General features: G+C 41.8%; 1 protein-coding gene across 2 annotated transcripts in view; it reads right to left on the reverse strand.

Annotated features, from left to right (window-relative positions):
• PECAM1 (platelet and endothelial cell adhesion molecule 1) overlaps positions 1-14,666 on the reverse strand; it is a 46,701-nt gene that overhangs the window by 19,093 nt on the left and 12,942 nt on the right. The window contains exons 6-13 of one of the 2 annotated variants that reach the window (XM_038757255.1): positions 13,755-14,003; positions 8,531-8,809; positions 6,861-7,148; positions 4,769-4,876; positions 3,632-3,659; positions 3,174-3,256; positions 1,757-1,810; positions 1,128-1,196 (exon numbers count right to left, since the gene is read on the reverse strand). In XM_038757255.1, the coding sequence (XP_038613183.1) occupies positions 1,128-1,196; positions 1,757-1,810; positions 3,174-3,256; positions 3,632-3,659; positions 4,769-4,876; positions 6,861-7,148; positions 8,531-8,809; positions 13,755-14,003 (1,158 nt within the window). The remainder of the gene's footprint in view (positions 1-1,127; positions 1,197-1,756; positions 1,811-3,173; positions 3,257-3,631; positions 3,660-4,768; positions 4,877-6,860; positions 7,149-8,530; positions 8,810-13,754; positions 14,004-14,666) is intronic. The other variant, XM_038757256.1, reaches the window with a different exon arrangement.

Genomic DNA, 14,666 nt, shown 5'->3' on the forward strand with positions numbered 1-14,666 from the left:
CCAAGCGCTTAGTACAGTGCTCTGCACACAGTAAGCGCTCAATAAATACGATTGATGACGATCACATGACTATTTTTTCCGACAGCAGTTGAACACGCCCCAATCAATAGAAAGCTTAATTCTGCCAAGGAAGTCTGTGACACAGTACGTCTACCCTTCCCATTGCAGCTGTAGGCGAGGTTCAGAAATGTCCCCTGACTGCCAAAAGAGCAATGGGTCAGGCTAATACTTCCAGAGGCCAGGGAAGCAAGATGCAAATCAAAGTTTATACCACATCTTCAGTCCCCCATTACTTTGCACATGGCACAAGAATCGACAGAGGTGAGAATCACTTAACAGGCAGAGTTAAATATGAGGAACTTACCCCAGTTCTATTAACTCAATGCTAAACTCAGGGAACTAACACTAATTACAGCTACATCGCTGGTTAATTAATAAAGGTCCAGGTATACTCAATCCAAATTTGAAGTTCTAAATGTGTTTTAAGTATTACTAACAGTGTTATAGAACTGGAGAAACTTTTCATCTTTAGGGATGACTTGAGATTAGAAAGAGAGCGCTGACTGCTGTAGGACCAGATTTAATTTTGGATCCAGGACACCCTGACTTGGAACAAATGCAGGTGGAGTAGAATTGTGGTCAACAAAGTGACTTTATATTTGTAAGATACAGATGTCCCTTGAAGACCCAGACTGAATACTGGATCCAGAGCCAACCAAGTTGGAATCAAATGCTAGTGGAATAACAACGGGGTCATCAAAGTCACTTTTGTTAAATCCCTTGCTCTTTTCGAACTCTAGTTCTCTAACACCTCCCTTAATAAATGGCCAAGAGCTGGAGAAAGAGAATTATTGGAGCTTAAAAGTGTTCATTCTTATTGTTTTCCAGTTGAACCCAAACCAAGTTTTGTAAACAATAACATGACCTGATCGTATTTGGAGGGAGCGTTCCCTGGACCTTAATTCAGGGCCCACATTTATCTTAATGGCACTGGAAGCTGTGCGCATCTTCAAAAGACACACCAACTCTCCAGAGAGAAAGGTTACAGGGACCGTGATTCTTTCGGTTCGCTCATTATTTGAGGCAATACAGTAAAATCCAGCAAACTGTAAGCATCAACCAGTTACCTCTGGGAGGATCAGGCATCGACACTTCAACTTCAGTATATTCCACCTCAGCGTTCATGTGGTCAGGCCCTGCCCCAAAGTAATCATAACACCCTGTGTTTAGACAGCATCTTTCTCTGAGGAGCACAAAGCATGTTAAGGATTACTGATGCTTATTCCGATTCTTAAGAGGAAGGTAGGGTGTGGAGCTATTATTACCATTTTCTAGATGGGAAAACTGTGGCACAGATTAGTGACATAACTTGCCCAAGACCAGACGGTGAACTAGTGGCCAAGTTGGGATTCAGAACCCTTGAGACCTGCTGTAAAAGAAATAAAATGCACCCCCTCATTTCATTATTTAACGACTCTCATCGGCAAAATGTACTCAACCCATTTCTTCTTGTTCTTAACTCAGAGGAGGAGGAAAACATCTGGTCATTCATTTTCCTCTTTAGAAAGAGATTGGCAACTTTCACTTTCCAGTGAGCCACTGAGGCCAGTGCTAGCGGCAAAACTAGGAATAGAATCCAGGAGTCCTGCAGCTAATTTTTTTTTCCTCTTCCCACAAACCTAGCTTTCATCCTTCACTATTCAAAGAAAGAAAAGAAAAATACTTTTATTTTGGAAATACTGCATAAAATAATTACCTTTATTTTCATCTGTTGGTTTCACTGCATGATTTCCCATATCTTCTACATGCCCTGTACCAAAAATCAATTATGGAATAAAGGAAAGTAATGGTAATGAGTGAATTTTCTATAGTAATATATTATATTAAAAATGAAACAGTGCCACTAAGAGAGAAAGCAAAGCCCATTGCCCTCAGCTAAATGGAAGAGGAAACTCCTTGCATTTATCAGTTTAGCCACTTAGGATGCAAAGTTTGTACAATCTCTAATGTTAAAGCATTTCTACAACACATCCAAGTAGAGAGAATTATTTTTACCTTCCTTTCACACTCCTAATACAAGTAGTAAACTTGCAATCCCACCGGAGGGGCTGTTGAATTTTGTACCCCATATAATTGATCTAATTGCTTCAGGTTTTTGAAAATGGAAGGGGGCTGGGAAGAGTTAAAGGAAAATGATGAAGTAATTCACTCCCTGCTCAAAGGAACCTAGACCATCTGTTTTGGGGAACGAATGCGAGAGCGTAAAACAGAATTAAACCACCAAAACCTCAATATAATACCAATTTAATAGCTATTAGCTATTACTGTAAAGCAAAACCCAAAATTCTCAAGTCATTTCCTACTTTGTACTATGTTGTTGTTATAACTAATGTAAAAACATGTTTGTAAAAAAAAAAAAGGAAGCTACAGAGCAACACAGAGGCTGTTTCTCTCATTAGTGCTCATTCTCCACCTTCTCAGTGGAACATTTCATTTCAGGGAATTTGAAAAAGACACATCTGCTTTTAGCTCTCCCCAATGCTGTTACTAATCCACCCACTGCCTTTCCAGGGTATGTCTTGCATTCCCCGCCTATGAAAGGGAGAAAAATCACAGTTCAGTTTGTATAGGGCTCAGCAAAGATGTGACATTTTGATTTTGAGTAGAGGCAAATAGGGTTGGGGATTTTAGTTGTGAGGGAGTAGGGGGATGAAGAGTGGGAGGGGACTGGCTTCAGAGAACCAATATGTCAGAAAGGCACCATATTGGGTCTTTTCAGCCCTGATTTTAAACTCTAAGGATGAGCAAGTGTAGCTCAAAAAATGGTGAGGGTGATAGCCCCCACCCTCCTGTGACATGGGTCCCGAAGAGTGCAAAAATCTTTAGACAAAGTAATAGTGAAGTTGGTAACAGCTTCAGAGGATAAGAAAAGCATGCTTGACCATTCAAATTAAGCCTCTTTTTTAAAAAAAACTCCAGGCAGAATGAAGAAGAAATAACACCTGGATCCTAATCATGGTCTGTTTTCCCCAAAGGCAGATTCTGCCCCATCGGGATCGGTGAGCATGTGTACAGATAATGTATTTAAAATGGATAGAAAGGGTTTCACAAGTAAGAGGCAGAGAGCAGGGGGAACCAATACTTTGTAAATGAGGAAGGCAAAGATTCTGTACCATAGTGGAAGTTCCCTTCGACACCATCTTCCATGTGCTCTGAAGTCATCTTCTCATTACTGGAGTTCAGGTTTGGTTTGGGCCTTAAAATTCAATTTGGAAAGGAAAACAAAAACTACATTACTTGGAATCCAACTCAAAGTCACCAAAATGATAACCACCTGGGCAAAGAGGGAGCTATTTTCAAGTAAAAATAAATCTTTACCACCCAATTTAGAAAATAAGCTTATTTCAGTTCTGCAATGATCTGAAAAAAGGGCTTTGCTCCCAAAAATATTCATGTTAGGGCCTCTATCCCCCTCTCCAGCTGCTCTCTTTCCAAGGTCTCCATATTGCTGCCACTTCTGAGCAGTTGAAAAAGCAATCACCTCCTACAATATTCCATTCTGAGCCACCAAATCTCGAAATCCAATCTTTTCCTAATTTTAAAAATAAACCCACAGAACCAAGACACTGACCTGGACATCTCCACTAGTATCTGTTTACCTTTAAAGGGTAAGAGAAGAAAATCATTTCAGATGATATCTTTGGCAGAAAAGAGATAAGTTTTGGGTACATTTGTCTACTTTGAATAATGCAAAATGGGTGAAATGTCATCTTCATCCACACGCAGTTCTTTCCGGATTGTCTAATGCTGACCACATACTGTCAGTTTCTAGTAAGTTCCAAACTCGTACAGCATACCGTGTAAAGTAAACTTTTAAAGAAATTTGATATTATTTCACCCAGGAGGGAAGGTGGATAACATGGTCAGGAGCCAAGAGGACTTTTTCAGGGTTGAAACTGATCTTGACGGAAAAAAAAGTCCATAGTTTCTCTCCTCCTTTGTAGTGCATCTTATAATACAGGATGAGAGGGATGGAGGGATACAAAAGTTGAGCTATTAAACCAACATGAATTCATCCTACAGTTGCATTAGCACACTCAAACTGCACTTCAGGCCTTTGTAGTTCCAGCCTTCGCCCCTCCTCTCAGAATTCCTCTAAGAACTTTAGCAATGCCAAACCCCAGTTGGAGAAATGCCAGTCTATTGACATAACATTTATCCCAGATTGAATACCCCAAATATTCCAATTATAGATGGTTCCAGTTTCCATCTTCGCCTTAAACTCCAGACTACTTCTAGGACTAAATTTATAGTATTCAAGTCTCACTGAGGGTCCATGTGGGAGACTGGGGTTTTCAATTAAGGAAACGCTCCCTCCAGTTTTTAACTGGATAAACTTGGGGACAACCAAAACCTGGGTGCCAGCCAAATGAACATATATGCAAGGAGGGAACTGTTAGTCAACTCCTGGAATTTGTTAAGGACAGGGAACGTGGGTACTAATTCTGATGTATTCTCCCAAGCAATTAACACAGTGCTCTGCAAATAGTAAATGCTCAATAAACATTGATTGATTGATTTATTAACCAGATCACATGCTAAGAAAGGAAATCATCACCATTAAATGACCACCTAGCATCTACTTGGCACCCACACAATCACCAAGGCTCCAGAAAGGTGGAATCACCTATACAGATGATAGCTATGCCATTAGTTTTTCTTAATTTCCTTTAAAGGAAGAATGAAAGAATGAAAAGAGAATTCTCACCCTTAGCCTTCTTGTTGAAATACCACTTGGCCAGAAGAACCATGATGGCGATGATTATTCCAATGACAACCACTGCAATAAGTCCCTTCTTCCATGGAGCAAGAATGACTATAATTGTTTAAAAAATGAAGGATGTTATGTTACACTGCTAAAAAAATTGCTTCACATTTAGGACATAAATTAGACATAGGGTAATTTTCTAGCTTGGATTTTAGTTTCTTGATTTAAAATCTTTAAAACCCTTCCAGGCACTTAATATAATTAATATACTTAACTTACACTTAATTTCCCTGTATAAATCCCATACATTTGGCAGAAGGCATGCAAGTGAATTAATTAGCTTTTTTGGGATATATAAAACCCCCAGAAGTTCAGTCCTGTCATTCTGCACATCAACTTACTTTGGAAAGCTGTTAGCACCATGTGAGACAGGGACTGTGTCCAACCTGATTACTTTGCACCTACCCCAGCGCCTAGAACAGTGCCTGACACAGGGTATTGGACAAATATCATAAAAAATAAAATAAAATGTTGTTATTGGAATTGTCAAGGAGTAGGGACTAGTTGGAAGATGGAAGATATAGATAGGACTGCATACACTCTTCCCAAACTCTTTTCAGAATCCTAGCAGAGCTCTCACCCTCCTTCTAAAAGTAATAATAATAATAATGACGATGTGGCAGTTGTTAAGCACTTACTCCGTGCCAAGCACGGCACCAAGCAGATCAGGCACAGTCCCTGGCCCCCATTTGGCTCCCAGTCTAAGAGGGAGGGAGAACAGGTATCGAATCTCCACTAAGCAGCGTGGCTCAGTGAAAGAGCCCGGGTTTGGGAGTCAGAGGTCATGGGTTCAAATCCCGATTCCACCGCATGTCTGCTGTGTGACCTTGGATGAGTCACTTAACTTCTCTGAGCCTCAGTTCCCTCATCTGTAAAATGGGGATTAAGACTGTGAGCCCCCCGTGGGACAACCTGATCACCTTGTATCCCCACCCAGCGCTTAGAACAATGCTTTGCACATAGTAAGCGCTTAACAAATTCCACCATTATTATTATTATTATTTTTCAGGTGAGGAAACATCTCTGAGAGAGAAGTCAGGGACTTGCTGAAGGCCACACAGCTAGTGAGTGGCAGTCAGACTTTGGACAAGATGCACCACACAAGTCTAACAACAGGTTTTCACCTAATCTGACCAGTAAACTGTACTCACTGGACAGACTGGCCTAAGGCTCCCCAATCAATCAATCAATCAATCGTATTTATTGAGCGCTAACTGTGTGCAGAGCACTGTACTAAGCGCTTGAAGTAATTTTGCTGACCATGTTACACGCATTTGGAATAAAATTCCTCTGAAATCCTCAGAAAGAGCTGGGGGTGGTGTTTATACAGTGAGGACTGTTTGCTGATTAGAAAAAGAATCAATCAATCAATCGATCGTATTTATTGAGTGCTTACTATGTGCAGAGCACTGTACTAAGCGCTTAGGAAGTACAAATTGGCAACATATAGAGACAGTCCCTACCCAACAGTGGGCTCACAGTCTAAAAAAGAAAACATTTCTTCACATGGTCGGTGCTCAAATACAAGGGATTTGCCAACCCATGAAGTTGTGAAGGCTGAAATTGTCAAGATTCGTAAAAAGGGTTTGGGTAAACTGAAGTGGGTTACTACAGTGAAGGTCAGTAATGTAAGGAAAATGTAAAGATGGATGTTAAGGGAGACAGACGTCACACTTTTCCTCCAAGCAATCACGGTATTGTTTCCCCCATTTAAGTGTAAGTTCCTCGTGAGCAAAGAATGTCTCACTGCTTGTACTATACTTCCCAAGCACTTATTACAGTGCATTGCACAAAGTGGGTGCTCAATAAAAACTACTGCTACTACTAGAATCCTGGGCAGAATGGACCATTGGTCTGACCCAGTTCTGTAATAGCGTTTCTCATGTTCTTTTGTAGAGTCAAGAACAAAATCCAGGTCTCCTGACATTTAGTCACGTGTTCTATCCACTAATCTATACTGTCTCTTGCGCATGGGCTTGCCTCGGGAATGTCCCGTGGAGTTTTCAGTCCACCTTGTGAAACCACAACTTACCTTTCACCATTATCAAGCTACTTTTGGGAACTTTTTGGTAGGAATTGGCTCTGTTGTAGGCCGTACAGTAGTACTGTCCAGCATCATCTTTGCTTGCTGCTGGCGTGTGCCAAATAACGTAGGTAAGATTTGTGGTTTCTTCGTGAACGGGCTCTACTTCACCATATCTGTAAACTTTAAAGTTAATCGGCCAGGACCCTTCATCTACGTAGCATCTAAGTACAATCTCTCTTCCAGATTCCACTTCTCCGTTTTGCAGAATGGAAATGTTGACCTTTCCAACTGGAGCTGAAAATTACGACCAGGAAAAATATTTTTTTCAGAGTGTGAAAGATGGATTATTTATAACCAACCATTCATTAAACATTCCCAATGACCTGTTTCTCACATAAATCTCATTATTCCTGATGAAAGAGGAGAAAGTCCAGTCCCTTTTAATCTGCTTGAGGCAGTTGGAGATTCAGGTTCTCTCTTTCTGTCTTCTCCCTCATTGCTCTGCTGAATCCCACATGGCTCGGCCTATCTCTTATACTTGCAGCTCAACTGAAACTTTATTAACCATTTCCCTCTTTAGAGCAAACCCCATTTTTTCTTTAGCAGCAGTAGGGAGGGCAAAGGAAGGAAGCAGGGAAAGGTCTAATTATCATACATTTTGAGGAAGTGGAGACTGAAGTAAGGAGATTCTATAGTCCTTTAAAGAACACAGCCTGTACCCTCAAGAAGACAAATATAAAGATACAACTGGCTATTTTGAGGGGCTCTTATATGTTGTCACATTAGGTCCAGTAGACAAAATCACCATGCCAACCCCAAAGTATTCACAATATGATTAAGCTTATATCTACCCCAGTGTTTAGAACAGTTCTTGACTCATAGTGAGTGCTTAAAAAATACCATAATTATTATTATTATTATTCACCAGGACATAAAGCACCTCAACTCGATATTGGAAATCTCACTCAAAGGCCCAAACTCATTATTAGGGCTAGAGGGCTAAACCCTGGGTATTAATGAGGTTATTAGCAGTCCAATATCTGCTTGGAAATTCTCAGGGATCTTTGGTAAAGTATACCCAGTTTTCCTAGAATGCCAGGGTTGGATTTTGGCAACTTGGGAGAAAACTTTTGATGTAAGAATCATCTGTTTCAACACTGTGCACACATGGTTTCTTCCAACAGGGCAGCATGCTTTATTCAAACAGGTTTGCATTGTTGAACACTCCTTAATTCCCTAACCCCATTCCAGTTCAAACAAGCAGTGAAAACATGTAGTATGGCAAAACTGAGTGTAACATGTCAACTCTCTTAGAAAATGCAATACTCCCTCTCTTTGACCAGTAGCACAGTCTTAAAGCTATAATTCAGCCTCCAGTTCAGTAGAGTTGCATCAGGTCATTGAATCATTTTCCTTCCCTTACCTCCTGGTCCTGCCTTTATAAAGCTTTATCCCCTCACTGTATTGCTACCACCCCATTCCCTTCTTCCTCCTAACACTGAATGACCTCCGATGAAACCCTGGCTGTGATTACGTAAAACTTTGCTTTTAACAAATTCCTTTCCTTGGAGTAGCTTACATTATTTCTCGAGAACAGTGCTTCGCACACAGTAAGCGCTTAACAAATGGCATCATTATTAGTATTATTACTACTACTCATACCAAACTCAACTTACCGATAACCATGACTTTCAATACTGGACTTGATTTTCGGCCTTGGCTATGGAGATTTTGAGCAGTGCAACTGTATTCTACTGGTTTATCTGGGTTGTCTATGAACAGCGCAGGAGCGCGTGATGATATATTTTTACGATCTAGTATTTTATTTGCTTTATACAGGGTGTACGAAATCGGCGGTGTTCCTTCTCTGGACCAACAACTGAGCTCCAAAGTCTGCCCCAACACCACTTCAGATTTTGAGCTGTTGTAATCAATTTCCGGGGTGGAAATCATAGCTAAAAGAGGAAAGAAAAACATGTAAATGAATTGGAGACAGGAGTGGAAATATTGGACATTGGACATAAACTGCTCTCTGTAACCTAATACTTCCTTTCCTAATTTCTATTCCATAAGAGCTCCATTCTAGCACCAATCCTAATACAGTGGGCTTGCTTATACCATAAGGTAAGGCTGTCTCTCAACATGACTGAAGCTAGAGTGCTCAACTAATGCTTTGTCTAAACCTGTTCTCAAAGCATTTGGGTTTCAACATTCATCAGTCAATCAATCAATTGCATTTATTGAGCACTTACTGTGTGCAGAGCACTGTACTAAGCGCTTGGGAAGTCCAAGTTGGCAACATATAGAGACAGTCCCTACCCAACAGTGGGCTCACAGTCTAGAAGGGGGAGACAGAGAACAAAACCAAACATATTAACAAAATAAAATAAATAGAATAGATATGTACAAGTAAAATAAATAAATAAATAGAGTAATAAATATGTACAAACATATATACAAACATATATATACATATTCATGGCAGCTAAGCTGGAAAATCTAATTGTTCAAATCCATGGCTGAGCTGCAGTGGAGGTCGGGAAAGAGACCCGACCACTGAACTCTAGGTAACAGTGCATTAACTAGATTAAGTTTAATATGTTTCTACAGTACAAGCCTAATCTAACACAGCTTATATTTTATGGATTCAGATAGGCTGAGGGTCTGAAATGTCCTTCCAATCTCCTTTCTCTTCTTGTCCTTTCAGCTGCTTCTTTCAAAACCTCAGATGCCCATATTAACTGAGTCTCCTATAAGAATCCCGGCTCCATTAATCTATGGAATAATAGTGCTATTAAAGCCAGCCAGCCTCATAAATCAATCAATCAATAGTATTTAATGAGTGCTTACTGTGTGCCAAGCACCGTAATAAGCTAAAAGTTGGTAGATGCAGTCCCTGCCCACAAAGTGTGACTTGCTTGTCTGTCTAGAGGGAGAGACAGATATTAGTACAATTAAATTAATTATGGATATCTATCTAAGTGCTGTGGGGGTGAGGGAGGGGTGAATAAGTGCACATCCAAATGCAAGGGTGATGCAGAAGGGAGTGGGAGAAGAGGTAATGAGAGCTTGATATATAGCACATAAGCAAGTAGTTCAGAAGACCACCTCTGAAGGGATTAATCATTCAAAGTTATACACCCTATTTCTTTAGGATTTTTAGAGAAAGATGCAGAGTGTTGCCAACTTGTTGCCATATGTTGCCAACCTGTACTTCCCAAGCGCTTAGTACAGTGCTCTGCACACAGTAAGCGCTCAATAAATACGATTGATGATGATGATGACGGAGTAAAAGGTGGGGTTTGGAAGACTTCAGGAGAACTAGTAAGGATCGGGGAGAACGGGCTGGAGGCTAGCGGCGGGGCCGCCATAAACGGAGGAAAATTGAAAGTATATCACAGTTCATACCTTTAGTGCACGCTTGTTTTGATATGCTTGGTGTGAGGGGGACGGGGTGGGGAGTGGGGGCAGAGGAAGGAACCGTCGAGCCCAGTGCCAACATTGGCAACCTACAGGCCAGATCTCCCTCTCAGAGTAACCATCCAGTTGTGGGTCAGACACCATTCGTATCAGCCGGTGGTTTAGAGGCTCTGCAAAATGATCGTTAGAGAAGCAGAGTGGCCTAGTGGCAAGAGCACGGGCTTGGGAGTCAGAAGATCCATTCAGTCGTATTTATTGAGCGCCTACTTTGTGCAGAGCACTGTACTAAGCGCTTGGGAAGTCCAAGTTGGCAACATATGGAGACGGTCCCTACCCAACGGTGGGCTCACAGTCTAGAAGGGGGAGACAGAGAACAAAACAAAACATATTAACAAAAGAAAATAAATAGAATAAATATGTGCAAGTAAAATAGAGTTATAAATATGTACAAACATATATACATATATACAGGTGCTGTGGGGAGGGGAAGGAGGTAAAGCGGGGGGATGGGGGGGGGAGAAGGGGAGAGGAAAGAGGGGGCTCAGTCTGGGAAGGCCTCCTAGGAGATGTGGGTTTTGATCCCGGCTTCGCCAGTTGTCTGCTGTGTGACCTTGGGCGAGTTACTTCACTTCTCTGGGCCTCAGTTACCTCATCTGTAAAATGGGGATGAAGACTGTGAGCCCCACGTGGGACAGGAACTGTGTCCAAGCTGATTACCTTGCATCTACCCCAGTGCATAGAATAGTGCTTGGCACATAGTAAATGCTTAACACTATTATTATTATTATTCTATTATTTATTATTACTCTATTTATTTATTTATTTTATTTATTTTACTTGTACATATCTATCCTATTTATTTTATTTTGTTAGTATGTTTGGTTGTGTTCTCTGTCTCCCCCTTTTAGACTGTGAGCCCACTGTTGGGTAGGGACTGTCTCTATATGTTGCCAATTTGTACTTCCCAAGAGCTTAGTACAGTGCTCTGCACATAGTAAGCGCTCAATAAATACGATTGATGATTATTCTAGTGGATAGAACATGGGCCTGGGACTCAGAAGGTCACAGGTTCTAATCCCGGCTCCACCACATGTTGGCTGTGTGGCCTTGGGCAAGTCACTTCACTTCTCTGTGCTTCAATTACCTCATCTGTAAGATGGTGATTGAGACCATGAGCCCTAAGGAGAGCAAGGACTGTGTCCAATTTGATTAGCTGGTATCCATTCCAGCACGTAGTACAGTTCCTGGCACATAGTCAGCGCTTAATAAATACTACCATTATTATTATTATCTGTTACAGATGACCAGTCTTGTGGAATCTACTTACTTTATCTCTATTTGCCTCATCAAACCGCAGCTTAGGCCGATATTAAACCAACATAATGAAAGTAAACTACAGTACCGCTATTTCAGGAATTATAAATATAGGTTGGGTCCATTTTTTCCATTTATACGTTGTTACAACTGCATGGAGAAAAAGTACCTATCAATTCTCATCTTGCTCCTCTCCTACCCAGCTTTACTCCTGGTGTGGTGTGGCGAATAAACGATACAAATCCAAGCTCAGGGGTCACACAGAAAGGAGAGGGAGTAGGGGAAATGAAAGCTTAGTCAGGGAAGGCCTCTTAGAGGAGATGTGATATTAATAACCTTCTCTCTTTAAAGGGTGAGGGAATGGTAGTTTGTTGAATATGAAGGGTGAAGGGGTTCCAGGCCAAAGGCAGAATGTGGGTGAGGGGTAGGTGGGGAGATAAGACCGCCAACTTGTACTTCCCAAGCGCTTAGCACAGTGCTCTGCACACAGTAAGCGCTCAATAAATACAATTGATTGATTGATTGATAAGACAAAATCGAGGTACAGTGAGTAGCTTGGTGTTAGAGGAGCAAAGTGCCTCTAGGAAATCAGTGAAGGGGAGGGGGCAAGGTGACTGAGTGCTTTAAGGCCAATTATGAGGAATTTCTCTTTGATGCAAAAGGGGATGGGTAACCACTGGAGGTTCTTGAGGAGTGGGGAAACATGGACTGAATGGTTTTTATAAATTTGATCCAGGTAGCAGAATGAAATATGATCTGGAGTGGGAAAACATTAGAGGCAGGGCAGCTAGCACGGAGGCTGATGTAGCAGTCAAGCCGGGATAGGATAAGTGCTTTCACAGCAGCAGTTTGGATGGAGAGGAAAGGGCAGATATTAGCCACGTTGTGAAGGTAGAACTGATAGGATTTGGAGACAGATTGAATATGTGGGTGGAATGAGACAGATGAATCGAGAATAATACAAAGGCTACAGGCTTGTGAGACAGAGGATGGTGGTGCTGTCTACACTGATGGGAAAAATAAGGAGAAGACGGAGTTTGGGTGGGAGTTCTATTTCGAACATGCTAAATTGGAGGTGTTGGTGGAACAGCCAAGCAGAAAAGTCCTGAAGGCAGGAGGAAATGAGAGCCTGCGGAGAAGGAGAGAGATCATGGCTGGAGATATAGATTTGGGAATCATCTGCAAAGTGTTGAGTCAGAGGGATGAATGAGTTCTCCAGTGAAGTGGTTTAGGTGGAGAAGATGGGACTCAGAACTCCACCTATAGTTAGAACTCCAACTCCCATAGTTAGAGGGTAGGAGGCAGAGGAGGAGCCCATGGCAGAGACTGAAAATGAGTGGCCAGAATGATAGGAGAACCAGGAGAGGACAGTGTCGAGGAAGCCATGATTAGATATTGTTTCCAGGGGAAGGGAGTGGTCCATAGTGTCAAAGGTAGCTGAGGGGTAGGGGAAAATTATGATGGAGAAGAGGCTGTTGGATTTGGCAAGAAGGGAATCACTGGTGACTTTTGAGAGGTCAGGTGAGGAGGCTGTGGAATGACAGCAGGATTCAATGAAGGTAGAAATTGTACTTTGACTAGAGAAGATGAGATCGAGTATGAGTGAGAAAGGTGGAGAAGATGGTGGAGGAGGTCAGTGGAACTGAGAAGCAAGAGGAAAAGGGCAGCAGGAGGCACATGGGGAATATTCAAGGGGATGATGAAGTCCCCAGCGATCCATGTAGGGATGGAGAAAGAGGGACAGAACAGAAGAAAGGGATTAAAATGGTTCAGAAAGTTGGAGATGGAGCCCGGGGGGCAGTAGATGACCATCACTAGTAACTGAAGCGGGTGGTAGAGGTGGAAATACGGGAACGAAGGATTGGAGAGATGGAAATGCATCACACACTACTTCCTTGGTTTGGGAGCCTCTAGTAAACTCTGCCAGTTCAGTTATGAGGGTCAGTTGCTGCACTGTGACAAGTAGTGATGAAAAACTATTCAATAGGAGGCGAGAAACAAGGTTTCAGTAGCACCAGTGGGAGTAAACAAAGTTCTTGTTGATTCCTTGATTTCATTTCTTGGATTGCTTTCAAATCTGGGTTGGAATCAGTAAGAGCAAGAGTGAGTGAATTTATTCAAAAAAATCTTTTAGGTCTTTCAGAGATGAACAAATTCTTAACTCACCGTACACCGATATCAGGATGCGTTTACTCTCTTTCTTGACACCACGGATCTCTGCAGTACATGAGTAAATCCCACTGTCATTGACAGAGACTATCTTTGTGAAGTTCTGGAACTCTCCTATGGCAACATTATTTTTGAGGAAGGTGAAGTTGGCTGAAAGGGATCCTGGGATCAGACACCACAGACTTAGGTTTGCCTTCTCATCCAGCCGATAGGCAGAACTCTGCAGCTCCGGTCTGGAAAACAACTCTGGAAGACAAGCATATTATGGAGTTGTGCAAGCCTCAAGGACCACCAATCAATGGTATTTTTTGAGTGCTTACTAGGTGCAGAGCACTGTACTAAGCGCTTTAGAGAGTAAAATATAACAGAGTTGGTGGAAGCATTCCCTGCCCACAAGGATTTTACAGTCATGAAACAGACATGAAGGAGGGGATTATTGACCAGAGAACTCTTTAGGCTGACCGATTTTTCTCAGAACCAAATTGAAAAAATAAAAGGAAGAAGGGTATCTGGTTTCTTTCTACCTCACCCTGCCTCTTGGGTGTTCTTCAGATGAATAGTTTTTTTAAGAATACTATGCGACTTTCTTCTCTGTCTTGAAATTCAGGTGAAGACCTGCTTTCAGTTGCCAATCTAGCAAGTTCCCAGAGCTCTCTGCTCTAAGCGGTCCAGTTTTACGTTCTAAATTCCCCAGACTTCTAGGCTTTTTAATCCCCAAATTCAATGGGTTTCCCAGATAAGAACAGTAGTAAACATTTCAGCAGCCCCGAATAAGGAACAAATTGTTATAATAGTTACAGAGGTCAGTTCCAGGGTCACTTTTAAGCATGGAGCTGAGGGACCACTACCTAGGCCCAGCACCCAGAGGGGATCCACCTGGCATCCCTTCGTCACTCACCCTCTCACCTA

The sequence above is a fragment of the Tachyglossus aculeatus genome, chromosome 15 (assembly GCF_015852505.1).
Source record: "Tachyglossus aculeatus isolate mTacAcu1 chromosome 15, mTacAcu1.pri, whole genome shotgun sequence".
NCBI classification, from domain to species: domain Eukaryota; kingdom Metazoa; phylum Chordata; class Mammalia; order Monotremata; family Tachyglossidae; genus Tachyglossus; species Tachyglossus aculeatus.